Source organism: Sebastes umbrosus, chromosome 12 (assembly GCF_015220745.1).
Source record: "Sebastes umbrosus isolate fSebUmb1 chromosome 12, fSebUmb1.pri, whole genome shotgun sequence".
Taxonomy (NCBI): domain Eukaryota; kingdom Metazoa; phylum Chordata; class Actinopteri; order Perciformes; family Sebastidae; genus Sebastes; species Sebastes umbrosus.
In genome coordinates this window covers 28,715,799-28,741,966 of record NC_051280.1, presented here as the reverse complement: position 1 = coordinate 28,741,966, position 26,168 = coordinate 28,715,799, and the positions used below count along the sequence as shown (strand labels likewise).

The 26,168-nt window shown below is 40.9% G+C and overlaps 1 protein-coding gene across 8 annotated transcripts in view; it reads right to left on the bottom strand.

Annotated features, from left to right (window-relative positions):
* Positions 1–26,168, bottom strand: part of ctnnd2b (catenin (cadherin-associated protein), delta 2b) — a 180,712-nt gene that overhangs the window by 78,124 nt on the left and 76,420 nt on the right. For 5 of the 8 annotated variants that reach the window (XM_037787547.1, XM_037787550.1, XM_037787548.1 and 2 more), the window contains 2 exons: positions 11,715–11,749; positions 9,410–9,538 (listed from right to left, as the gene is read on the bottom strand). In XM_037787547.1, the coding sequence (XP_037643475.1) occupies positions 9,410–9,538; positions 11,715–11,749 (164 nt within the window). The remainder of the gene's footprint in view (positions 1–9,409; positions 9,539–11,714; positions 11,750–26,168) is intronic. The other 3 variants (XM_037787553.1, XM_037787554.1, XM_037787549.1) reach the window with 1 other exon arrangement.

Here is a 26,168-nt window from a genome sequence, read left to right as displayed (position 1 = left end):
GTATTTAAGGGCATTGAGTGCCTGTGCACTGGAGAAATACGTGACGGCTAGACAAAAACGTTGTATCATACTATATCTGTAAATTCAAGAGAAAAGAGGAACTTGTTGAGCCCTGTCAAAAGCCACCTTAAGTCTTGGTTTCACTTCTGTTGAGCTGCTTTTATGCAACTGTTCTCGGACGACTTTTCCTTCTGCAACAGTTTGTCTTTGTGCAAAGACTTATTCTGTTCATGGCCTTGAAGGCGTTTCGTAACCCAGTTTACATCCCACATGTTATACAATCTATTTCTTTTTCATGGGAGAAGAATGAACGTGAATACAACAAATACAACGACCTCAGTTTGCAACAGACCTTGAAATGAAGAAGAAGAAGAGAAGAGAAGAAAGAGAAGACTGAGAAAGCTGAAATAGAAATGCCCTCTTTGAGACACCCATTTGCTTCTTAGCCACCGTGTTATTCCAGCCTCTAGTCGCTCCACTCTTTTCCTCTCGTGCTCTGTGACCCTTAAATCTCACTCTGTCGCTGACCTCCATTTAATACACACTCCTTCTCTGCCTTCTTTTCTCCCTCTTTCTGCCTCTATCGCTTCCTTTATCGCTCTCTACTGCCCGTCTTTCTCTTTCTCCGGTCCATATTTCTCTGTATAATTCAGTGGGAGGAGCAGAGGGTGACATATAAGTGTTAGAATGAGGTCAATAATACACAAGCTCACTCGTCCATGTATTGATATAATCACATGTCTCTGTTAAGGAGCGTAATTTGTACCTTTATATGTAATTATTACAGTAGGGCTGTCAAAGTGAATGTGAATGAATAACACATTGACGCAAATTGCGATTTTTAGGTCGTAGGAGTAACAACCATGTCATACTAGCTTGTCGTAAAGGAGGCTAAATAACGCCCCAAACTTGTGCTAAATGTTGGCGAGGAAAAACCGTCATGGCCATTTTTAAAAGGGGTCCCTTGACGTCTGACCTCAAGATATGTGAATGAAAATGGGTTCTATGGGTACCCACGAGTCTCCCCTTTACAGACATGCCCACTTGATGATAATCACATGCAGTTTGGAGCAAGTCATAGTCAAGTCAGCACACTGACAGCTGTTTTTGCCTGTTGGGCTTGAGTTTGCCATGTTATGATTTGAGCATATTTTTTTATGCTAAATGCAGTACCTGTGAGGGTTTCTGGACAATATTTGTCATTGTCTTGTGTTGTTAATTGATTTCCAATAATGAATATATACATACATTTGCATAAAGCAAGCATATAAGTCCTCTCCCATGTTGATAAGATTATTAAATACTTGACAAATCTCCCTTTAAGATACATTTTGAACAGATAAAAAATGTGCGATAAATTAGCGATTAATCACTATTGACTATTTTAATCGATTGACAGCCCTACTATTTATACAAACCAAATTGTACACAAATATAATACTGTATAGATGCTACAATAAAACCAAGTGAAAATATCATGTCAGTTGTCCTACAGATTGAATTGGATAATGAGAAGGAATACCAAATGCAAGTCCATAATTTACGGGCAAGACTGCATTTATTTAGCTCCAAGTCGTGAGCTCCTCTTTTGCGTCACGTTTTTCTAGCGTTTTTTAGATGTGCATAAGTTTCCACTCGTCAATGTCACATTTGACCCAGGCAGCCAAACAAATCAAGCAAGGCCAAGACGTTTTTGAAGCGACCGCACCTATAGCAACCCGTCTCGGTGTGATCATTCCCTTAGAGCAGTAGCAGAAAATGTCATTTTAATCTATGCAGCACCGGCTCGGTGCAGGCTCGCATCTCAGCTGCATCTCACAGGCTTAACCACTATGACCTGAAGCATTTTATTTCCTACACTTTGCGCTTAGTAAACGCAGTTATACGGGTGTTTAGGGGTGCGTACCTAGGCTCACATGGTGGAATAAGAAGTAAGGGTTTCTCAAAAATCTGAAGTGCTGGCTCATTTCAGGCACCGTTCATCTCACTTTGGGTACGCGAGAAAGAAAGAAAGAAAGAAAGAAAAAGCCACCACATATTCTTTCAGAGGTAGATACATTTGTCATGATATTTTTCTCATTTTGTGAAACATTACCAATGACTGAGCTTAGTCCCTGGCTCATTACACATCCTCTACACTTTGTAACGTCGTCTGTCAGCTGTAGTAAAATTAAAGTGTGAGAATCGCTGATACACTGCTCAGTAACACCTTCCAGTGGAGCTGCTTTTTTATTACCACAACTCTTACTCTGCTACCTCCACATTCATCCAGAATCCACCAAAGATCAGCCGGCCAGACTCCAGCTGGCCAAACCTACAGTAATCTACCAGCTGGTCAGCCGTCGAATCGGTCAGTCAGTCAGTGGTATCTTTTCAGTTTATGAGTCAAATGAACTTTTCTAATCAAATATCTTATTTGCCTCAAAAGTGTGAAAGTGGATGTAATGTATTTCCAGTTTGTAATAATGTCATGGATGATACCGTAAATGATTCACAGCAGAGGCTGACCCATATACTCGTAGCGATATAGTGATAAGATGCTTCATTGCTGATTTTACACGCAGCCTCATTCATGCCTCTGAGGCATTAGCGTTCTCGTGATTTGCACATGGATCATTCAATCTCTTGCGTAAACGTGCACAGACTGTGACACGTAACACAAAGACGGCTGTGTGTAAATGAGCACATATGCATGAAACGTAATGACAGAGCCGTTATTTTGTAGACTGTAAACCATGAGGTTGCCAGGACGGCTCATAAAGTTTGGAGCGAACTTAATTGAATCATTTGAGGAGGGCCGAATCTCTCCCATCCCTCTTATTGAAATCCTGTAAAATGTTTGATGCACCCTCGATTCATTCACTTTAGGTGATGATCGCAATGATGATGTGCCTCATCAACGACTTTAATTACATTAATGAAACTCATTTTTACCCAAAATGTTACTTAAAACATGAAGTCCCCCCCGTAAGAGCAGATTACTGCAGTAACACACGGATGTAACTCCAGCCACTTTCACAACTCCTACATCAGTTTGCCTTTCTGTCTTACAACTCACTGCACTGGAAAATAACTTGACTGCAATATATCAGCTCTAAATAGACCTATAAATTCTAAGCGCTCAGTATTTGTACTCTCAAAGGAGTTCTTGAGCTGTCCTCCGTCAACAGTGGCTGTCCCTTTAATCTCCGCTGATGTCTACTTTTTTTTTTTGCCAGCAGTTCTAAGAATCAAAGCGAGAACAGCGCATGAGACGAGCAGAAACGTCGCTTGTTTGTGATGATTAAACAAGAGAGAATGAGAAATTGTAGTGTGCCAGCGGTCAATATCAACTGCACGAGAGAGATAAAGTCAGCAGCTAACGGCAAATAAAGTCACTCTGGATAAGCGCGTCGGAAAAACAAAGCTCGACCAAAGTGAAAAGTTGCTTTTAAGTACGACGCGTTGGCTCCTGTAGGCAGTGGAGCTGGTGACTGTGCATTATTTAAAATGTGATATTAAGCTGAGGGTGCTGAGTGAGTTTACTAGGTCAAGGCGTCCGTGTCCAACATAGGCTTGTCCTGGGTGAGTGCACACAGTCATGCACACATGGGAGTACAATAACACATAATGCAATGGGGGAATTTGCTCGACAGTAAGGGTTGTCATTGGCAACCATTTTTAGAAATTGGCAACCATATTCTTGGCCTTTGGTTGCATTCAGTGGCAAATACGTTTTAACATGTAAAAAATAGGCACAGCAAATCGCAAAACGTGCACCCATAGACTATAAGAAATGGACGTAGTCACTGTGACGTCACCCATCGGTTTGCAGACTGTCATTTTGAAGCCTTAATTGGGCATTCTGGCAGTTGCCATCTTATTTTTTGCAACCAGAAGTGATAAAAGAGGGTGGAGCTAAGTACAACCAAACACTGAACAAGACAATTTCAGGCAACCAAAATGTTACAATTAACTTTCATGGACTGAAAACACACAGGGATCACTTTATCACTACCTCTGCCAGCAAATTATGCTTCTAGCACATGAGACATATATGTTTTATTTATTATTTTATATCTATTGATTTACTTAGAAATGTTCCCATTCTTATTATTGTTACTTTCACCATTCTCTGTCCTATTGTTACAGGTTGTGGGACTGAGTTGGCTGGGGTAATTGCTGTTTGTAATGCCCTGTAACTGAAAAATTTGAACAAGGCACAAGTGAACATGACTCACATACCCCCGCTCACTGCTTGACCCCTGCTAAAGTAGGGCCAAAGGTTTTGCCCTTTTGGCCAAAATTTCAAAAATTTTGGGCACCCTGGACATCTAACCCCAAAAAGGCACGACTAGACCACACTGTCAACCATCACACCAAATTTGAAGTTCCTAAGTTAAATAGTTTTCGAGTTCTGCTCTGGAAACTAAAGTGTGACATGTGAACGGACGGAAGGACGGACACGCAGAGCGCTATATACCTCCGACTACGTTGTCGCGGGGGTATAATACAAATATATCTTAAAAGAAAAAGAAAGATTCAAATTCTGTAACTGTAAAACCACACGGTCTCTTTACTACTCAAAATACAAGGTGACTAAAAACGGCAACCACGGCAATGGCAATGTGCACAAAGCCAGGGGATGTTTTCCTCATTTTTTGTTTGCCACTTTAGGTGTGTGTTTCATGTGGGTAGTGGAGCCTTTAGGGAAGCGAAAGGGCTTCATAAATACATTATCACTCAGATGGCAGAAACACTGAAGGCTCAACAGAGTCCATCTGAGAGTGTGTGTGTGTGGGAAGAGGTAGGGGGTGTATTAGTGTATTAGAAGGAAAGTAATGGGGTTGCCATGAGAGGTCTCTGCCTGTGCATTTCAATATCTTTTCAGAGTTGAGTGAACACACACGTCTCACTCAATCCCGCTCTGTGTTCGCCCGCATGAACACACATCTGCATATACCTGCATGCATGTAGTCGTGGTGCTGATAGACCTGCTCGGGCTCATTAATCTCTTCCTCTGTCACGCACACACACACACACACACACACTAAAAGTTGTTGAGTGGCTTCTTCTTCCGCATCATGACCAGCGTTCTCTATTGACACATTTTAATATTTCATCAGTTGTCTATTTTAAGATACCCATTGGAGGCATGTGCAGACTGGAACACACACACACACACACACACACACATATAAAACCGCATGCACAGTCCCAAATAGCTGCGTGCAACATGGTCACACACACACACACACAGATTAACATGCACTCTGGCGAGCATCACCAGCATGAAGCATGAAGACTCTCGGTGTACTCTGTTGCTGTGTCGCAGTAATCTGCTCAGCAGCTTGAGTAAAGGAGTGGATTCTGCTGCTGTGTGTCTCGCAGGTGTGTGTGTGTGTGTACATATCTCGTTATACGTGCCATAAGACTTCGTTTCATGCTTGTATGCATTTGGCTGTGTGTTAAGTAACGTCCATATACTCGTGTGCCAAATGGACATTTTTAACAAACTGCTGCTTTTTGCTTCTTTTTCTTTTGACCACAATGAAACAAATACCAACAGACCGTTCGGCAGATTTCCCACTCAAAACTCTGTCATTTCCAAAACAATAGGTCCTTGATTTCAGACAGAGATAGACAAAAGCAAGCTTCTCAATTCTAACCAGCGACTGTCATTTTTTTCAAGCTGAAATGACAACATTCACTGACTGATGTTATCAGCTGTAGCCAGCTCGCTAATTAAGCCAACGTTAGCTCCATGAGTTGGTTGAAAACGCTGTCACTGGTTGACTTTTTAATGTTTCCATCGGACTTATTTTGAATCCTATAAAAGGTTTTTAAAACGTACATGCTGAGGCTAAACATGCATGATGGCCTTGGCAAAAAATATGCATTCACGAACCGTAGAAAACATGGAAAGAAACATCATTGTTTATGTTTTAATATAGAAACTGTTAATTCTTTCCAACATAACCCTGTTTGAAATAGTACGTTTGACCTGATGTTACAAAAGAAAAGCTTTTAGGATGAGGACCAACTGGAGTGTTTGGCAAATGTGACGCTATCTTGGGTAACACTGGCTTGGGTGCAAACTTCCCCAAATCCCATAAAGAGCAGGCCAGAGCGCTAACGTTAGCCTAAAAACTCTGATAGCATGCAGGACCGGCTCCCACACAGTGGACGTGCTGTTCATGAACTGGAATTTCCCCGAACATAGCCTGTAACCATGGATGTATAGACCCTTTTACAGCCGACACCATTACCACGTCACGTTGTTAGCTGGAGGCAAAACAAAGGAATGGAGGCAAACAAACTGTGATTCAAGGCTCTAGCGAGCTACAATATTGGCAAAGCGTTTCAGAGATGAAGAGAAAATGTTGCTAATAATCTAGCTTACCCTTCTGCTAGACGTAATTTGCCGTCACGGCTGCAGCACTGCTGCGTGAGCGGCTAAACTATGAGAGAGATGGAGAGAAAACGTTGCTAATAGTTTAGCCTTCTGTTAACCATAGCCGCGAGCCTTTAACTGCGGTTAGCAGAAGTTATCTGAGAAATATTCTGAATGTTTGTTTATTAACTGTCCCCTGGGTTCCCGTCATTTTGCAAGTAGAGTATCCCTGTAACGCCACAAACTAGTGTAGTTAGTTAATGACCTCCTTGGCCTTGTAAGTGACACTTTGTTACCACTGGAGTAAGGTAGTAAGCTAGTTATCCGGACCTGCTAAAAACTGTAGTTCATGTTTTTTGTGTTTCTTTTGGCTGTGAAATGGCTAAAAAAAGACACCACCCTTCATATTCTTTAAATAAAGAGTATCTCTCTTCCTACAGACCAATGCACATCACTACAACATGTGGAGAAATACAGTGCTGTGCCAAGTTATGGTTGCTAAGCTATGATTGGATGATAAATGTTTGGGGAAATGGGTCATTCAAAGCTACATTTTTTCTTCATTTTGCTCTCTCTCTATCTCTTGATAATTGTCTTTTGTCTATCTCCGGCTGTCTCTTGCTTGCACGTCGTTTATTTTTTTTTGACTAGTCATGTGGTCGGTTACACAACTGTTATTTAAACAAAATTACTACTCCTAGTTTTGCATGCATGTGTGTGTGTCTGCGAGTGCTTACTGTGGCAATGATAGAATGTGTGCATAAACAGACTATGCATGCAGGGCTGCATACTTCTGTGTTTTTCTTCACGCCTCATGTGTGATTATATATGTAAGCCTGTCTGTGTGCACGTGCACATTTATGGCTTTATTTGTGTATTTGTGTGTGTGTGTGTGTGTGTGTGCGTGTGTGTGTGTGTGTGTGCTTCCCCTCTCTGCACTGTGAACAGCAGGCCAGCTGACACCTCAGCGAGGTAGGATTAGCATATCAAACTACTGGCACGACTCCGCATGTCTCCTGACAGCTACCTCTCTCCCATGGGGTCGCCTATACAAGAGACACGGGTATCATCCGTGGGACTGAATGGAAAAAGATGAGAGCGGAGCGGAGAGGCACAGGGGGTTGTTCAGGATCTCACTGAGAGCTCTTATAAACAACTACTTTGCATTCTGAAATTACACCAACACCAATACAACACCTGTGGAACTTTCTTTTTCACTATCTCTTAGTCTAGTAACCATTTCGTCTTCCAGCTAATTGTTTTCGGTTTCATGGCCCTCAACTTTACTGTTTTGGTTAACTCTCACCGCTCTCATCAGCCTTGTTTCATGCTGCAGCAGGCAGCTGTTATCAGTGAAAAAAAAACACACTACTCTACCTGCCCAGCAACAAATGGCAGACAAAACGAGCAACTAGCTGGTGAACATAGTGGAGCATTCAGCTGCTAAAGAGACAGATATTTCCCTCAGATGTTAGTGGAAACTAAAACAGAGCAAGGACAGTAAATACTGGACATCTGCCATATGAACTTTATAAAATGATAATATGTCAATGTTGTGTTTACAGCTTTTTGCGCTGCCCCTAAGTGGCTAAAAAAGAGTTCAGCAGGTTTAAGGCAGTGGGCAACACCAGGGTGTGAAAAGTGAAGCCAATGTTGAAGTGCCTTAAAGCTGCATTATTTCTATTAGCCAGCAGGGGCGACTCCTCTGGTTGCAAAAAGAAGTCTGTTTGTATAGAAGTCTATGAGAAAATGACCCTACTTCTCACTTGATTAATACCTCAGTAAACATTGCAAACATGAGTTTATGGTCTCAATCGCTAGTTTCAAGTCTTCTTCATTACAGCATGATGTTCATTTAGTAAATTATGGTCCCATTTAGAGTCAAATAGACCATAAAGCACGGGATGCTTTAAGGCCTGGCTACCTTTTGATTGACAGGTCGTTATCATGGCGATGTCCAGTTTCACAGTATGTTTTCAGTTCATGAAAGTTAATTGTAACAGTTTGGTCATCTAAAAATGTCTCATTCAGCATTCGGGTGTAGTTAGCTCCACCCTCTTGTGTCACTTCTGGTTGCAAAAAAACAAGATGGCGACGGCCAAAAACCAAGACGACGACAGACAAAATGCCAATGGGTGACGTCACGGTGACTACGTCCACTTCCTATATACAGTCTATGGTTTAAAGTAATAATATACGAGACTTACAATATAAAAAGTTCAGTTCTGCTTCTGTATTTTTGACTACTGGTTCAGACTGTATCCAGCTAATGAAAGCTTCTGCATTTGGTCATCTAAATGTCTGGTAGTCAGAACCTGGGAAAGTTCTTGTGGAGCACAGAAAAAGAGGATTTTTTCAAAGATTTGAAGTGTTTTGTATAAACTGAAGTAGTAAGCATGAGCAAAAACATTCACCATAGGTGAACAGACAAAGAAAAAGGGGAGGCTATGTAACCCAAAGAAAATGAAATCTTATCCATAGAAAATCCAAGGAAAGATGCAATCAAGCCGGACCCACTAACAGACAAATGAATCACTACTCTTATCCACTATACTTGCACTTAAAATTATTTCACATTGTCAAGGAGGACTTTTTGGAAAATCTGATGAAATCTGATGAAAGACGAGCTCTTGTTCAGCCTTTGGGTAGAACATGCTAATTAGTGGAAGTGCTTGAGTGAAAAAGTGTATCTCAGGCTTGATTAAATTTGAAAAAGGGCCTTCTTTTTTACGATTCATTCAAGGAAGGACTGAAGGACTTTTTTCCAATGCTATAGTGCTGACTAGTGCTACGGTAGCTGGCTTTGTGAACAGCATTTTCTTGGTGAATTCGCACACATTCAACAGGTTAATCAGCCAAAACCTGGAGACTCCAGCTCTGCAGAATATCCATCCCCGCTGGTCTTTGATTGCATTTCACCTGTTCTCCTCTAAGCCATCCCTCTCGGCTGTCTCAGTAAAGAAAACTACCAGGCCCAGGATTTCTTTTTTCATTCTCCTATAAAGAAAACCCTCTTAATCATAACATCGGCCTTACTGTCTCCTATAGTGTCCTGGGAGTCCAAGATGCCTGATTCCTGGAGCGATCGGATGCAGGAGTCCACCAGCTCCAAGCCTGTCGTCAGCTCCTCCTCTATGTCCTTCTGTCCATCTACGTGTGCACAAACAGGATAGGAAAAAAAAACAAGATTTGAAACAAAGACACAGCTTCTTCTGCCACCTGTTAGTAATCTAGCCATGGTCACACTGATAACCACACACTCTACCTTCCACATACCACCCATCATGTGTGATGATCTTAGTCCCCATAGCAGCCATTTCACTGTAGTGAGACCATTTTTTGAAATTTGACCTCACTGTATAAAATGACCTGTGGTGACCTCTAGGATAATCACAGCCTCAGGAAACTTTACAACCACAAACTAGAGACCTAGAGCATTCAGAGGATGGATGGCTTTCCTAGGTACATTGAAAGAAAAGGGGGTTTCTTAGCAGTTTACTTAACAAAAATGCTCGCCATCCAATCACCGAAAAATTAAATTCTTGCAGAAATTTTAAAATGTCAAAAGTTTTTGTCACCAAATCACAGCATGGATTTTTCTATGGTGTTCCTCAAGGTCTTGGTGTCTTAATGTGGTATTTTGGAGGGATTATTGATCATTTTGATCAATTCTAGAGTGGTAAAAAATTGTTAAATTTAGCCTTAAATCTGTGTAACAAATGGTATCAACCCCAAAATGGTTGCAACAACTTATGAGACATAATAGAGCATGGGAATGGCCATCATATACTTCTTTCATAATGTTCTAAGCCCTTATACACTTTTACAATTTATTTTAATTCATTATTTCATGTTTATTTATGACTAGAACAACTTGACACAGTGCTGAGCAGCATCTCAAATTAATCTTCAGGTTCCCAGCTTTCAAATGATGTACACCACTTCTATGTGACATCTATTGTTGACCTGCTATCTCCCCCTAAAGACCCCCTGTACCCCCCTTGAAAAAAGACAAAAGACAGGTCTATTGTGGTTCAAATTCATTCTCATTCAGCTGCTGATTAGCAACTAAAGAAGTGGCCTCACTCGTGTCTCATCACAGAGTAATGAGGAAGGATAAACCTCGGGGTCAAGGGTAAAAAAATCTAACCGATAATCCAGCAACAAATCTTGTGGGATCTAGGTCTGTGGGGCGCTGCCTTTATACTTCGATACCAGGCCGTTCGTCTGTCAGAGCGAGGCAGATAACATGCCCACTGTCTTCAAGTTAGAGAGGACTGCCAAGGGGGATAAAACTTACAAAAGAGTCTGAGGAGCAGCATTAATCTCTTATCGAGAGAGCGAGAGACAGAGACAGAGTGATGGTAATAGGGGAGGCCTTTTGAGTGGATTTAGGAGGCTGATTTTATTGACTTCGACTGACGCAATTGCAGACTGATGATGTTGATGCTGTTGGTGAAACATTTCCAGTGCTGTCCGCGGCATTACCCTGGATTTACTCTCGCCCTCATGAGCCAAAACTCATTTTCAAACCTGCTTGATCCTGAAGTGATGGGTTTTCAATGATTTGTGAGTGATGACGAGATCAAAAGGTCTGATTGGAGTGAGGGAGGGTTTAGTTTTTTAAATTAAGTCTCTCCGAGGGCCAACGGATCGTGCGGCTTCAGTGCAACAGATGGATGAAGACCGCAGCAGACACCGAAAGCCTTCAGTATGAAACATTTTTGACCACAAGCCTTTAGTCACCGCTTTGTTGGGAGAGGTCGCCAACCTCCACACACTCAGACAATCAATCTCCTCTCAACACCCTATACGTCTCAACATGGCTGACAAAGAGGGAGAGAGAGTGTCATGCATGGGTGGTGTTTTTTTTTTCTGCTGAAATGCTGTCAAAGAAGTTGTAGAGCCCGGAGAGGTGTCTTCATTTGACTTTCAAATCATCCGAAAGGCCTCGCACTCATTGATTCTTGTTTTCTCCTTTATGGAAAACACTTCCCATCTGGCTCTCCAAACACGTTAAACTAAATACTCTGAATTATTTGCAAATGCTGTTTGACCTTTACTCATCTGTCAGAGGGGGTGAGGGAAAATGTTTTTTTGTTAGAGCTTTTATTTTTATTATTATTTGGCTTTCAGGGCAGAGAGAGTGAGTTTGATTGAGCATTTTAACCGCTGCAGCCACCACAGTTCTTGGACAGGATTGCATCAATATATTGTTAGGGGATTTTTACAATGGCAACCAATATAATAAAGCGCAGTCAGCAATGTGCAGCGCCGGAATGCAAACAATAGAGAACCAGACGAAATGTAGGATTTGAGAGCATTTGAGGGGAAATATTACCTTGGTTGTTCCAGCGAAATTTCTCATCTGTTGAGCTGCAAGAGAAAAACAAGAGAGAGCAAACAGGGTTAGAAATATGAGCAACAAAATTACATTTCTTCTTGTTTGTTGGTGCACTTCCAAGACACTATAACAACAGCATTTCCATCAGCTTCAAATGCTATAGGGCTGGGCGATATGTTTATATTATACCGATATTGTGATATGAGACTAGATATCACCTTAGATTCTGGATATGGTAATATGGTAGTGTTGTCTTTTCCTGATTTTAAAGGCTGCATTACAGTAAAGTCATGTAATTTTCTGAACTGTTTTAGCTTATTTGCCTTTATCCACTTTGTCATTATATCCACATTACTGATGATTATTTATCAAAAAAATGTGTATCCAAGTCCTTATTTTTCATATGTGTTTTTTTAATCTGATAAAAATCGTTACGCACAGAAACCTTGCACACACACAGTCAGATGCGTTTTACTATTCTCTTTGTTGGGGCTAATCATTGTTGGGGCATCATCCAAAGCACAAAGCTTTGGATGATGATATTTTATGGCTCTGAGCGGTCAAACAACCCTCTTTTGCCTTTTGACGGATGCAAAAACAATGCAGAAAATCTAACCTGTTCCGAAAACTTTAATAACAGATGAACATTTCGGTGTGTAAACGTGATTGACACAACGTGAGGTCCTATTTATTTTTAAATGTGCAACGATATCTGATGAAAAATATGGACTTGGGTGTGCAAAGGCCTTTAGGTCAGTACGAGCGATTAGTCGACTTATCGACTAAGAGGGGGCAGCCCTAGAAACAAGGACTCCCTCAAACAATAGAGTTTTATCCTTAACCTTTTTTATCCTGAATACAATCTACAGTACCGATTCACGTAAGTGCACATAACTCAATTATTATTTCAGCAGAATTCATGACTGATAGCAAAGTGAATTAATTACTACATCTTTTAACATTACAACATGTAGTTAACACCCGTACTTTTCTTTGTTATACAGACAGTGAGTCACAAAACTCCCCTTTGAAAATCTCGCAGTTTAATTTAACCTTGCTTTGGGAAATCATTATAAATTTTCAATAACTCATTCTTCATTTTCAGTGGATTCCCATAAATTTGGCATTAAAGGAAAAACATAAATCTCAGGTACTTCAATTAATGATCATTTTTAACTGCTGTTTGATAATGTCAGTGTTCACCACCTGTTTCTTGCCTTCCTGATAACTTTCTACCCGTACCTATTTTCAGCAGCCGCCTGCAACAATGGCAGACCCTGAAATACCCGTCATATGAAGCCGATCCCCGAGCCCTGTACGGTGTATAAAGTGCTTTAAATACCTGCTTTACTGCCTGACAGTCAACAACACTTATACTGAACTTTCTAAATGACTCAATAACTGCCTTTAACTGTCAATAACTGTCAACCGACAGTCTAACATTTTGAAATTAAAACACTCATTAACAAACTGTGACAGAAAATTGCCAACTTTGTGTAAGTAGAATCGATTGTGCGACATAGTTATCTCCCTGGATTGCTGCCATATGCTGCAGTTTTCCACTTGTGCTTTGATACACTACGACACTAAGGTGGGAGATAACGGAGACATCTGACCTGTAATGACCACTACGAAGCTGAGATGAGCAGGTTTTTATGAAGCAAGAATACACGGTATAGTAGATGTCAAATGTTTCTTAGATACAAATCTACACTGTGGAACAGAACATTTCACAGCCAATATTTCTCTATTGAAGACAGAGGGAAGTTAATGGCATCCTCCCAGCGTAACCGCGAGTTGTTAATTGTTAGTCAGGGTGTTTCCTCCAGTTGGAGCTTCTCTGACATCTGTTCAATACTGTTTACGGCTATAGATCCACATCTTTTATGATGCTTCGGCTGCAGGGTTCACCCATCACCTCGTGTATAGAGGACTTCTCATTTATATGTCTTCCGACTGCACGGTTGTAAACACTGCTTCTAAAAAAGCTATTAGCCCAGTCAGTTATTCCCTGTCAAGTCTTACTAATATGTCCACAATGAATCCATGTCAGCATGATTTAATGCAGCTTTAAAGAGCGGTATGCTACAGTAAAAACTGTAAATAAAACCTGCAGGTTTAATGGCCTTAACCATCACACCACCACCTCTGCACAATGCGGCACAGATTGTCAACAAGTATAGCAGATCAGTGCAGTGTCACAGATTCCAAAGCCCTACACACTGAATACACTCTTAATAGTCTACATTTACATACATTTACATACAAGCATCACCGCTAAATTGTGTTTAGTGCTCCTCTCATGATCACTTGATTTGACTTTTCCTAGGAAAGAAGTGCTGTATCCACTTCTGAAGCCTGTTGAATCCAGCGGCCTTAAGTGGGTAGAATGCTGCATTTAAACACAGTTCACATCCGCCTCGACCGGTGGATGACCAACCATCAGTTAACGGTAAAATAAATGATGACGGGTTCTTCATGCGTGATAAACATGCTTCTATCTAGAGTTTTGTTTTTTTTCGATCCCAAAAGTAAAGCATATGATGAATACATTTTTCACAGAGATAGTTTGACTCTTTGAGAAATTTGCTTTCTTGCCAAGAGTTAGAGGAGAAAATCGATACCACTCTCATGTCTATTCATGAAGCTAGAAGCTGACTGGCTTAGCTTAAAGACTGGAAACAGAGTGAAAGAGTTAGCCTGGCTCTCTCCAAAGTTATAAAAAAATACCCGCAACCAACTACCAGCACCTCTAAAGCGCACTAATGAAAGGTGCTCAGTACAGAATTCAGAGCATGTCTGCTTCCACACGTCTATAAACATGGAGGTGGCTGAGCTGGCGGCTAGCAGCTAACGGTGCTAAAGCAAGAATAGTGCAAACAATGGACAACAGCACCAGAGTGCTGATGGATCTAACAGTGTTTAACTTGGGGAGAACCGGAGGGCAGGCGTTACGCTCCTGCAACGACGCCGTGGGTCTGGACAGCGTTATCAGCAGTATGAGCTAGCTAATGGGGCACAACAGAGAGACTCACATGCACCAAATGCACGCGAGGCCGGCCCGGCTATGTAAACAAAGCACAGAGAAGTTGTGGTTTTAAGGGGCGGATTTTTTTTTTTTACTTTAGACAAACCCAAGTTAGCTAAAGGGCGGGTCCATCTGTGTTCTCTTCTGTTTTTTTCAAATAGAAAAACGCCCACTCTGCCATTAGCAAAAAGCAGAGATGTACTGTAGGTTACCAAAGTAAGCTCATCATGAAGCTAATCAATAAGGTTATGAATAATGTGAACGCTAGTATCAGCTGAGTCAAAGTTTGGAAATAACTGAAAGGGTTTGTTCGGATTTTTTGAAGTGGGATTTTATGTATACTCCCGTGTTCTGAGAGGTAAAATTATTATTTTTATGAATGTAGTCTGGTGGCTTTGACGAGCATCTGTGGACGGGAGCAGCAGAAAATTGTATTTTAGCCACCTAAAAAAAAATAATGTCAGTTTAAGTGTACGCTATATTTAGAATATTTTGCCCTTTCCAACAGGGAACTGTAGCCGCTGTCTTCTCATCTAACTCTTGGCAGGAAAGCTAATATCTGCATTTGCCAAAATGTGAAAGTATTCCTTAAAGACCTTTTGCTGAATAAAAGAGCTCTGATTTGAGGATCTCATCAGCAGTGTTTTTGAAATATTGACCGATGAATACCATGTAGCAATATTCTCACTTGTCAACATTGACTGCACGATTCAAAATGAAAAGCGTTTTTGGCATGAAATCCTCCATATCTGTAACCCAAAGCCTCTAAAGCTAAAACCTAGCGATGAATGCTATTCACTCCCAGCGGACACAGAGCAGATGCTATTAAATCATCCCATTGATTACCTCCATTCTGTGTGTGTGTGTGGTGTGTGACGGATTGCGAGGGGGAGCCAAGCGCTACATGTTAATGGGACCCTCTGTCAGCAAAGCAGACTCCTCATTCATCAGGCGTTATTATACCAAACAATACACCCCCACACGTGCACACACACACACACACACAAGCTATACAACAGCACACATTTGCTACACAAAGGAGGCAAATGCATCGCATAAAGCGACGGAGCAGAGAGAGTCTGAACCAGGGTGTCTTGGAGGATGGAGTGTGTTTATATCAGACACACACCTTGGATGGAGTGTGATCATGAGGATTATTATCACTATAGTCTGGGATCAGACAGCCAGTACTGATGACAGAGGCTGAGTCAATGTTTTCTTAAAGGGCAGCACAGACTGGTCCTCGCACTCTTTTTCCAGGTGTCAACATGTTGCCTCGGCGCTCTTGAAAACGAGTAAAAGGGGAATGTGTGTTATTTACCAATGCCCCACGATGTGATGTAGGTAAAACTAAATGCAAGCTGAGTGCTCACGTAGGAACTTCGTCGGAAACTGTGAGGAAAGAGGCCAGGCGGTGTTATCATCAAGTGGTTACATCAACCAGATTACCAGATTTCTTTTCAGCCTTTTGCTAGATATCTATTAGTGCCAAAGCAATTACTGTAGTTGATGAATCATTTGTCAAGTAACAAGACTAAGAGTCTATAAAGCCATGCTCTTGGCGTGATAATGCCGCTATATAGAGGGAAAGTCAGAGGATCACCAAACTTGCAACCTTTATTAAATTAATTTTGTTTTAATATTTTATTTAATTATATTCATATCATTTAATTATTTTTACATTCTGTTTTATTTACTCTTTTGTAAATGTGCCTGAAACACACAGTATGTACTCTGTATCTATGCTGTGTGGGTGGCGAAACCACAGTGATATAAGTAGGTCTGGGAATCTGGTGTGTGAATTTATTTGTATTCATTTATTTCTTTATATATTTATTTTATTCATTTATTTCTTTATGTATTTATTTTATTTATTTATATTTATTTATTATTATAATTATTTATTTTTATAAATTTTGTTTGTTTAATAAAACCATATTTTAATTTTACAATTTGTATTTATATATTATTATTATTATTATTGTTATTATTATTATTATTATTATTATTGTTGTTATTATTATTATTACTACAATTTTTTCTCCCCTACTTTATTTTTTACAGTATAATAATTTACAATTACTCTCTGTTATATGTACTGTACATATTATTGCACATATATTATATGTTTATGTTGTTGTAGTCTATTTTCTTAAGGAAACAATCAAAAGCACGATAAAAAGTAAATAAAAAATCATCTCAACAGGGACAGGAGTGCGTACCAAATTACATGGCAGTCCAGTCCAGTAGTTGTTGAGTTGTTTTACTCAGAAACACAAAATGTCACCCTCGTGTTGACGCTAGATGAAAGGTCAGGGGATCACCACAGTCCTTAAGATTCATCCCCCGGGCACCATGGCTCTATTCACAAAATGTCATGGAAATCTATCCAATAGTTGTCGGATTGTTTCACTCAAACCCACAAATGTCAACCCCATGTTATGGTGCTAGAGGAAAAGTAAGGGGGATCACCAAAGACAGTAGGATTCATCCTGTGGGGACCATGAATGTACAGAATTTCATGGAAATCCACCCAACAGCTGTCAGTCTGGACTCACCGACTCACCAATGAGCCATCCTTCACAATCCTTTTATAGTATTGTAGAATGAATATTTTGGGGTTCTCCGACATGGACTACCACCTGAGCTGCAGCCTTCCTCTTTCCTTTCTCTCCACCTCCTCTCGGCCCACATAAGCAGTCCTCATCCTCCTCCTCCTCCTCCTCGTCCTCCTCCTCCTCCTCCTGGCCACCAGGTACATCTAATCAGACCTCAGTATCTGAAACAGCTCATTGACCTCTTGGCCCAAGAAACACAGAGAGTTTTTTTTTGTTTTTTTTCCCCGGTCGAATCTCTATGGAGCGTCAATGGGATGTGACAGTATAATTAGTGGACCGAGAGAGAGGACTAATTGACAGCGTGATCAACTCGCCTGCTGCAGGTCACGCCACGGCATGGCACTTCATCACCGCTAATGATATAATGCTGTGTACATGTGCGTGCAGGTGTAAGTGTGGCACAAAACAACCCATGGGTGTAGCGTGCACACGGAACAACGCCGGTTATTGTGTTTGAATGTGCAAAGCTAAAAAAAAAAAAGACGACTACAAGGCTCAGTGCTATCTAACATGAACTCATTCTCTGCTGCGTTTGATATTCACAAAGTCCAAACATGTTACATAATCCTGTATAACATAATCCCATGGAAAGGACAGTGTTGTTTATTGCAAAACTCAGCATCATCTTGAAATGCCTCCAGCTAGTGTTTTAGGCTGTTTTAACACCTGTGTTGTTCAGTTTTGGACAATCTGAACACAATAATCATACATAACAAAACAACTGCAGCGAGACCGTTTGGAGGAAGTGGTCTCGGCTCAGTCACACAGGAATTCTGGAGAGATTTGTTTGCGGTGGGAACATGATTTGACCTCAATCTGACCGAACTACAAGACGTACTCTGCAAGTATGAGCTGCACAGTTCCCGTTGCAAGGTGTGCTTTGCATTCTGGGATGCGGATGTATACGATTAATAACCGTAAAACTAGCCTATAATTACCTATAAAGAGATTTAAGATTTATATTCAGCAAATCATGTTGTTTCCTCACAGTCCTATAGCAAGTGTTCGGAGGCCTACTAGTCCACATGGGACACAGGACACAGAAACCCTGGTCCAAAACCTCTTCCTGCACAGTAGACAAACATCTTACCAACTGGATTGTGAAAGAAAACAACATTCGTGAATGTACTTGATGCAGCAATTACATTTAGTCCAAAACAAAGTAGATCAGCAGTATATAAATACATAGCATATATAAATATGTTGAGGGTCAACACTGATACTCAAGTAACGAATGAACAAGAATAAGAAATAGACAAATAAGAAGACAGATATAGTACAAATGCAGCAGACTCTGTGGAAAGCTCTGGATCTAAACACGTCTATTACGGTAACCATTAACGTTAATCCCCCCCCAAAATGAGCTAATCACCTAAAAGCTTACAATCAAAATATAAAAAGAAAGACATTGAGTTTTGCGGGACTGCCAACGTTCCCTGGAGCTCCACCAAGCAAAATAGGTGTCTAAAATAAAAAACCTGATGCTACTTAACTAGAAATTGGGTCCATTACACGGTGCGACACATTGGCCTCTTCCCCATTTTAGGTCTATAATAAAAAATCTTTACAACAAGTGGGAATATACATGTCAAGATAAGGGCTACAATATGAGCTATATTTCAAATCAAGTGAGGTAAAAGCTTTCTATTGCAATACTTGAGCCCAGTTATAACAATTTTGGTTAAAAGCCCCACTTGTTGCAGCTGTTATTTTCAGTGGGATAAAAGAACAGATGGGAAGCGTAATGCTCGGTAATTTCAAATAATGATCGACTCCTGTTGCACATTCTGACCTGATATTTTCAGCTGCTTTGAAGAGCAGCATTTTTTTGGCTATTTTAGTGTTATTCCTAGAGAAAAACAGGGTAATGTTACAAATCAAACCGCTGCTCTCTGACCACCTCTTCTGCTGCATTAAGGGAAAACGAAAAGAATAGGAGAGAAGAGGGAGACGGAGAGAAGGAATATGATACAGAGACAGAGAGAACAATAGAGAGAAAGAAAAGGGGAGACAGAAGAGGAGAGAGAGAGAGAGAATATGACACAGACAGGGAGAGCTCTGTTAAATCCAATGAGGGGGAGCTTAAAAGAGCGAATGCCAGAGATGGCAATGAAAATCCTGTCATTTTATCCACCCAATAAACACATTCTGAACCCAGGCCATATAATCCATCTATTTCCATGCCCTGCATATTATCTGTTATCTGTTCTGACCACAATGGCCAGCCCTCATGTAGACAGAGCTGTTAGATAATAGAGCCACCCATAAAGGAAAAAACACAAACAAAGAAATGAAAGCAAAGGCCTTTTTTATGACTCTTGGAAACCATCAAACAATAATGCAGCCACTGCTTGTGTTAATTTAGAGTCACAAGCTGAAGCCACAGTGTGGTTGTTAATTTACTCAGGCGCATTTCATAGACTTTATATATTAAAACAACTCAAAGTGGATGACTTTTGCAGAAAAAAAATCGTATTTTTATGCATAAATTTCATTTGGACATCAATCACGGGTTGTCAGCTACGATGTTCACAGTTACCTTTAGCCTCTTTATTCACATCTCACGCTACTTCATTCACACTCCCACTAGTCACAACTACTGACGCTGCACTTTTGAAAAGCTTATAGTCATCTAAATAAAGTCTAAATTAGCATTAAAATGTGTCACATCACAGTTTTCACTTGACCGTTCAAAAGCAAACTTGCTTTATTCCCCGAAGCCTCATCGATATTCATTCTCTTCATTTGCTTTGATCATCAATCACTGCCGCTCGACTTCGCTTCAAACATAATCATGAATTTTGGGAGCGATGCCTCCTCTTTCTGCTGTCTGCTCAGACGGCACTCTGACATTAAAATTCATCTGTAATACCGAATGAGGTAGTCTAGACGGGTTGGGATATTAGAGGGTGAGAAATTAAAGAAAAAAACCTGACTATATACATTAATTAGAGAAACACAACAAATATATGCTTCCATGCAGGGCAGTAAGGCTCACTGAGTGGTTTAATGAATATGAAAATGGTCACCAATGGAGGATTTGGGATCCACAAGCTCAGTAAGTTAGATGGAGGATTCAGTTGTCTGACACACAGTCTCATTATACCGTAAATGTGATTTTAAAATGTTGTCTATTGCCACTTTAAAGTTGCCTTAATAATGTGTAACTTGGGCAGCATTGGAGGCAGAAGTCCACAACAAGCTGATAACCTTGTCTTTAAGTTGATTGCTAACACGTTAGCAAACAATTTACTGTCTGCAAAAACAGGGCACATTCAAAGTCGTGTTTCTGGCCAATTGAGTCCAATAATCACTCTCCTGTTAGCTCTGTTTTGCACTCCACCAAATCCTATGAAATATAACTGGGTTTTTAGATGCTAAATGCACCAATATGTTCACCAGCTAGTCACTAACTGTGTCTGTCTGATGTTTGGGTGCTGGACAGATAACCTACAGTGGGTTTATCAGAGCTTTTTCTCACCTTCAAACACCAACACTGCTTCTGGAAATAAGATTGATGACTGAACCACGGAGAATATTTGCAGGTTGTAAATACAAAACATTATCGTAAATGGGCTATAAAGCTCCATAGAACTGAGAGAGTTGAATGATAGTTCTTGTCACTATGAGCGACCTCTTTCATGTGACTTCATTCTAATCATTTGACCCATTGGCCATATAAATATTGACTAGTGCAGCATTAAAGATATAGACCAGATACAGCTACTTATATGAAACATGAACGAAACATTGTGAGCAAAAGTAGTTGCAATGAGCATCACTATATTTGTACAAATATTGTCCGTCCCTGTAGTTGATAACATGTTGTATATTTGAACACCTTGCAGCATGTTTTTACCTTCACGGTGTGTGTCTCCCAATATCCATTACCTTCTGCATTACCAAAACATCAAGCAACCCATTTTTTAGTATCCGTGTTCAATTTGTGAATTTCAGCATGTAGGCTATATGCCACATTTATTTTACAATAACCCAGATAAGCCATAAACCTGTTTATAAAAATGCTAAGTAGCTGATAACCGCAGGAATCCTGAGACATGAAAAACATCCGTTGAGTAAACTCTGTTGCCATGGTGATATCCACAATATGCTGTTTTCTACAAGTGTAGATGACAAACATGAACAGGATATGATCCCCAAAATGACCCTAACTAGGGTAGAAGCCCTGGTATTATAACTACATAACTGTACACAGAGATGGAATGGAAATGATAGCAGCGTGCCTGTCAGAAGATCCAGAAAAAACTGCCATATAATGCAACACAAAGCAGGCAGTATCTTCAAAGAGACCCATAACTCACAGGCTGATCCCAGTGGGAGCAGCAACTATATCAAATGGCTTGGCTGTAAGCCACACAAACAATAAGTCATACAGTTGATATTAGCTGCCTTCAGGTGCTCTAAATTGATAGTAACCTTTGTTGAATTCTCCATCCGACAAATATTCGTGCATTGTTGATCATTGATTCTGCATTAAGTGTTTAGTGGGTGTTGCAGACTTATTCTTTCTCAGTCAAATTAAACCAATTAGGCATTCAGAACATTTTATTGGAATCTAAGTACCCTGAATTGTACACGTCGTCAGCAGCAGTGAACAGACTCATCAGTTAAAACAATGGGCTTGGAGCAACAGCTTCAAAGTTTGATTATCCGGTCTGCGACGATAAAAATCTTTATGATATTAGTTAGTAGGCTTGGGTGGTATTACGGTACACCACGGTATTTAGAAATCCTTCAGGTACCAGGGGTCAGTCTCTACTGGTGGAACCATGGATGTACAACGAGTTTAAAGAGTCCAGGGTTTATAATTATCCGGATCTTACGGTGGTCTTCCGCACCCATGGGCCTTTAGAGCAAGCGCGCTAGCGTTTCCTTTAACGCCGCCTCCCAACTGCTCGGCCTCAGGCTCATTCACATGAACGGACAGCACGAAAATAACTCTGGATTCGGCAATTGGTGAATCTTTACGACCTAATGATTTAAATAAGGGCTATTTAAGTGTTCGTACTGGGAAGTTGATTTACCTAAATGTTTCCAGCGTAAGTCAAAAGGCCAAATGGCATCACGTGATGGACCCAGATGTTGTAATTTCATGGTTTGGCTACAATGTAAAATTTGCTTCAAAGCCTGGCCCTCTTCCTGGGGGCGTGGTTGGAACAGCCAGCTCAGCTGAGAATGACGACGATTATGAGTGGTGGGGATAACATTAAATGATTAGTAATAAAGGAAATGCCTCTTTCCATGTTTGGGGGTGTTTTAGGTTTAGTCAACTTCCAACTACAAAAGCAGTTTAAAGCCACGTGATTTTACTCAACTATCAGTATGCCACCACCACCCAGTTGGTACCCGCTGTGTGCATATAGTAACGTTAGCGAGTGTGCGGTCGAGAGAGAGAGATAGCATGTGCTCGTCCAACCCTAAAACCAACAAAATTACGTTCCCATTAGGGCTGTCAAAGTTAACGCAAATATGTTTTAACGCCACAAATTTCTTTAAGGCATTACCTCCGATCTCCCGGAGGTTGTAGCGGGCTTGTGCGTTTAAAGCTAGAGTGAAGATACTGGTGTCATATGAAACTAGAAAACCTAAGGAATCCATTGGTACAGTGAAAAAATAGATACCGACCAAGCCTATTAGTTAGTTATTAATTGTGTCTGAATCCACTTTTGGAGTTTGTAAATGATATCTACAGTCACTTGCTCCCAGTCTATAGTGTTGAGTTGTCTATAGTGTCTTTGCCTTTTCCCAGAGAAAAGTAACCTATAGTGAATGGTACAGGTTGTTGATAGAACTGGATGGAGTCAGTGATGGAGTTGCCGTGATGTTCTGTATTTAAGATACCAAACATCAATGTTGCTGGACGGCAGCTCTAGAATGAGTTAAACGATGCAGCAGGAACCTGTTACAGCACAGAAAGCCAGTAGTTATACATAAGACTTATGGTCAGTCTCTTAATATGAGAGTGCTGATTTAAGACCAGCTTGGAGGCATAAATTAGTCCATACGGAGCTTGTGATATTAAAGGTGAGCCTCGAACAGCACTTGGAAGCCTGATACTGTACAGGACCGGTGAGGGTTACAAGACAACCTGAAACGTTTCACGTTGTAGACCCTGAGAGAATACAGATAAACACACGCTACAGAGGAAGATACACGCTCCAGGGATGCTGATACTACTGAAAAATGGGACTCCAGCATGAATTTCCTGCTGCATTAGTAGCAGCCAGACAGTCCTTCATCCAGCCATGGGAAAAAGCCCAGGCGCATCCCAGAACGGCTATTGTGGACCTTTAATTAGAGTCTGAGCTGGAAGATGAAGGACCCCGGTGTGCTCTGTAACTACATGCTTTATCTTGCCCGGTCACCTGAGTTTTACCTAATTGCGCATTATGTCGGAACAATAGCAAACTGTTGCTGCTTTGTCCAGGTAATATCTAACTCGGCTGTATCTCATATCTCAGGAGAGGAGAGAATTCAACGGGTTGAAAATGTCAACAGCCCCGGGAGACTGTTGAACATTGCTACCCGGAGAAGGGCCATGTAGTGCATAATGCATGGCTGGATGGCGTAATGAGATGGTGGGGAATTCTTCAACCCAAGGCTTTAATCCTCTGTGCAAGTCTGAGTCTGCCCTGTTGAGGAGTCCTCGCACAAGACGCTAAAATCCCAAGGCTGCTGTAGCTGACCGTGACCTCCGACCTCTCTGGAGAAGCACAAAGCAAAAGGGAGACATTCACCGCTGTGTTGTGTTGTCGTTAGATCTGACCACAAAGTGAATTCAGCTTGCTCTCGACAGAAAAACGACTGCACTGGTCCTTCGGTCCAACCCTTAAAATGACCTATACTTACATTTTCTTGACAAGGACCTCTCGTGGCCACATGAAACTATTGTCTCTCAGAAGCAAAGGCATATGTAGCCTGACATTTTTATAGCACCAACTTAGGATGATGGTTTGGGTGGATGGTTGGGTGTACAAAGCTCCGACCACTGTTCCACTGTTTGCATTCCGTCACCTACTAAAGGTATACATTGGTTTCATTTTTAACAATAACCAAATATTTTCCTTAACTCAGCTGATCAGACTGCCATCAGGTTATTAAATGGGCGTTATCAGCCTCATAGATGTGGGTCAGACGGGGTCTGCTACACCCACTAGTAGGTTTTTATTATCAATTCACATGGGCGATCACTGAAAGAAGGAATAACAGAAGATGACAGCGACCTCTAGTGACCGTAGTAATTATGACGCGGAAGTCAGGCGCTATATATAGTTCAGACAGCGTGAAACTCCATATGGCGTGGAGGTCGGGGGCGATGGTTGGGACACAATACATAGGGCTTTCACCCAGGAGACCTGGATTTGCATCCTGTGTGAAACCAACAACATATAGTTATCTTTGTGTTCAAGCCTTAAGTTTCATTTTTCAAACGTAGTTATTTTAAGCCAAAACACAATCTTTTCCCCTAAATCTAACCGAGTAGTTTTGTTGCCTACACCTAAAACAAGCTGTTCTGTTTGTGTTCAAAACGTAACGTTTCATTCAGTTTAATAAGGTGTTGCTTTTAGGCTTCGCTTTCACTTTTACAAATTTACAACAATCTATATTTTTTATATAATAATAGTAACAATGCATCAAAAGACCACATTAAAACAATGTGAAAGGGGCCGCTTGCAGTGATGAACCTACGAAGAATGATCACCTGCTTTATAGTGAGCTTCAGATATAAATCAGCATTGACTAAACATCTTGTAAACAAGCTCAATAATAGTGTTATTTCAGTTCAAATTGATTTCTTTTTAGAGGTTATGATTTATATTTTGCTTCATATTCATCCTCATAAATGTCTACCCAAGATTTTCCTAAAAGTAAAAAGAAAGAAACAAGTTGAAATAATGTAATGTAAAAATGAAACACCAAAGTACAGTTTACATTTTGTACTACCTTGTCATTTGCAAGTGCCCTTATCATCAGTTGTAAAAGAATAACATATCAATCGTTTTGGAAGGAAATAACAAGCGTATTTCATGATTTAGTCTGGAGGACATTGGAGGCAAAAACTTTGAAAATAAGATTTTTTTCCAAGTTCGTTTCAAGCAGAGAGGACGCACAGCAGAGGACGTCCTGGTGAGTTGATTGGAACACATATGGGGTGAGATGTCTGTACTTGACGTTTGTGTGTGTTTAGCACCAATGTCACCAAGTCTGAGTTCTCGTACACGATGAGCTCGTCTGTTAGAGCGCACACATCACTGCTGAGGTAAGAAAACAAAAAAACAATTCAACTTTGTGTCGTTGCTAAATAAAAATAATGCTGCTTGCCAGCAGCGCTGCAGCAGATTGTAATCAGTGACTAACTGAACGCAGAGCTCCGTGTCTGGCTGCGACCGATAATATTTTTTTGTGAAATTCTGTTCCTTTTTAATAATAAGCTCAGCGTGATCCGCCGCCAAGCTGGAGCGAGGACAGCGAAGGTGAAGGGAGGTATCAGTCTCGTCTGGGTCTGATGTACAGGAATTCAGCCGAGGTAGAGTAGAGCTTCATTTCCCTTCCCCTCTGCCATCTACACAGAGAGAAACACCAGACCCTTTGAGGCGAGTGATTAAAGCGCAGCAGGACGAGGCGCAGCTCGCCATTTCTGTTACCCCGTCCACATGCTCCAAACAAATGGCTAGAGAGAGAGAGGCAGAGAGAGAGAAGCAGAAGTCTCCCGTGACCCACTAAATTGGTCAGATTGACTTCCTAGACTGCCAGTGTGGGAGGCGGCCATTTTGACTCGGGGCC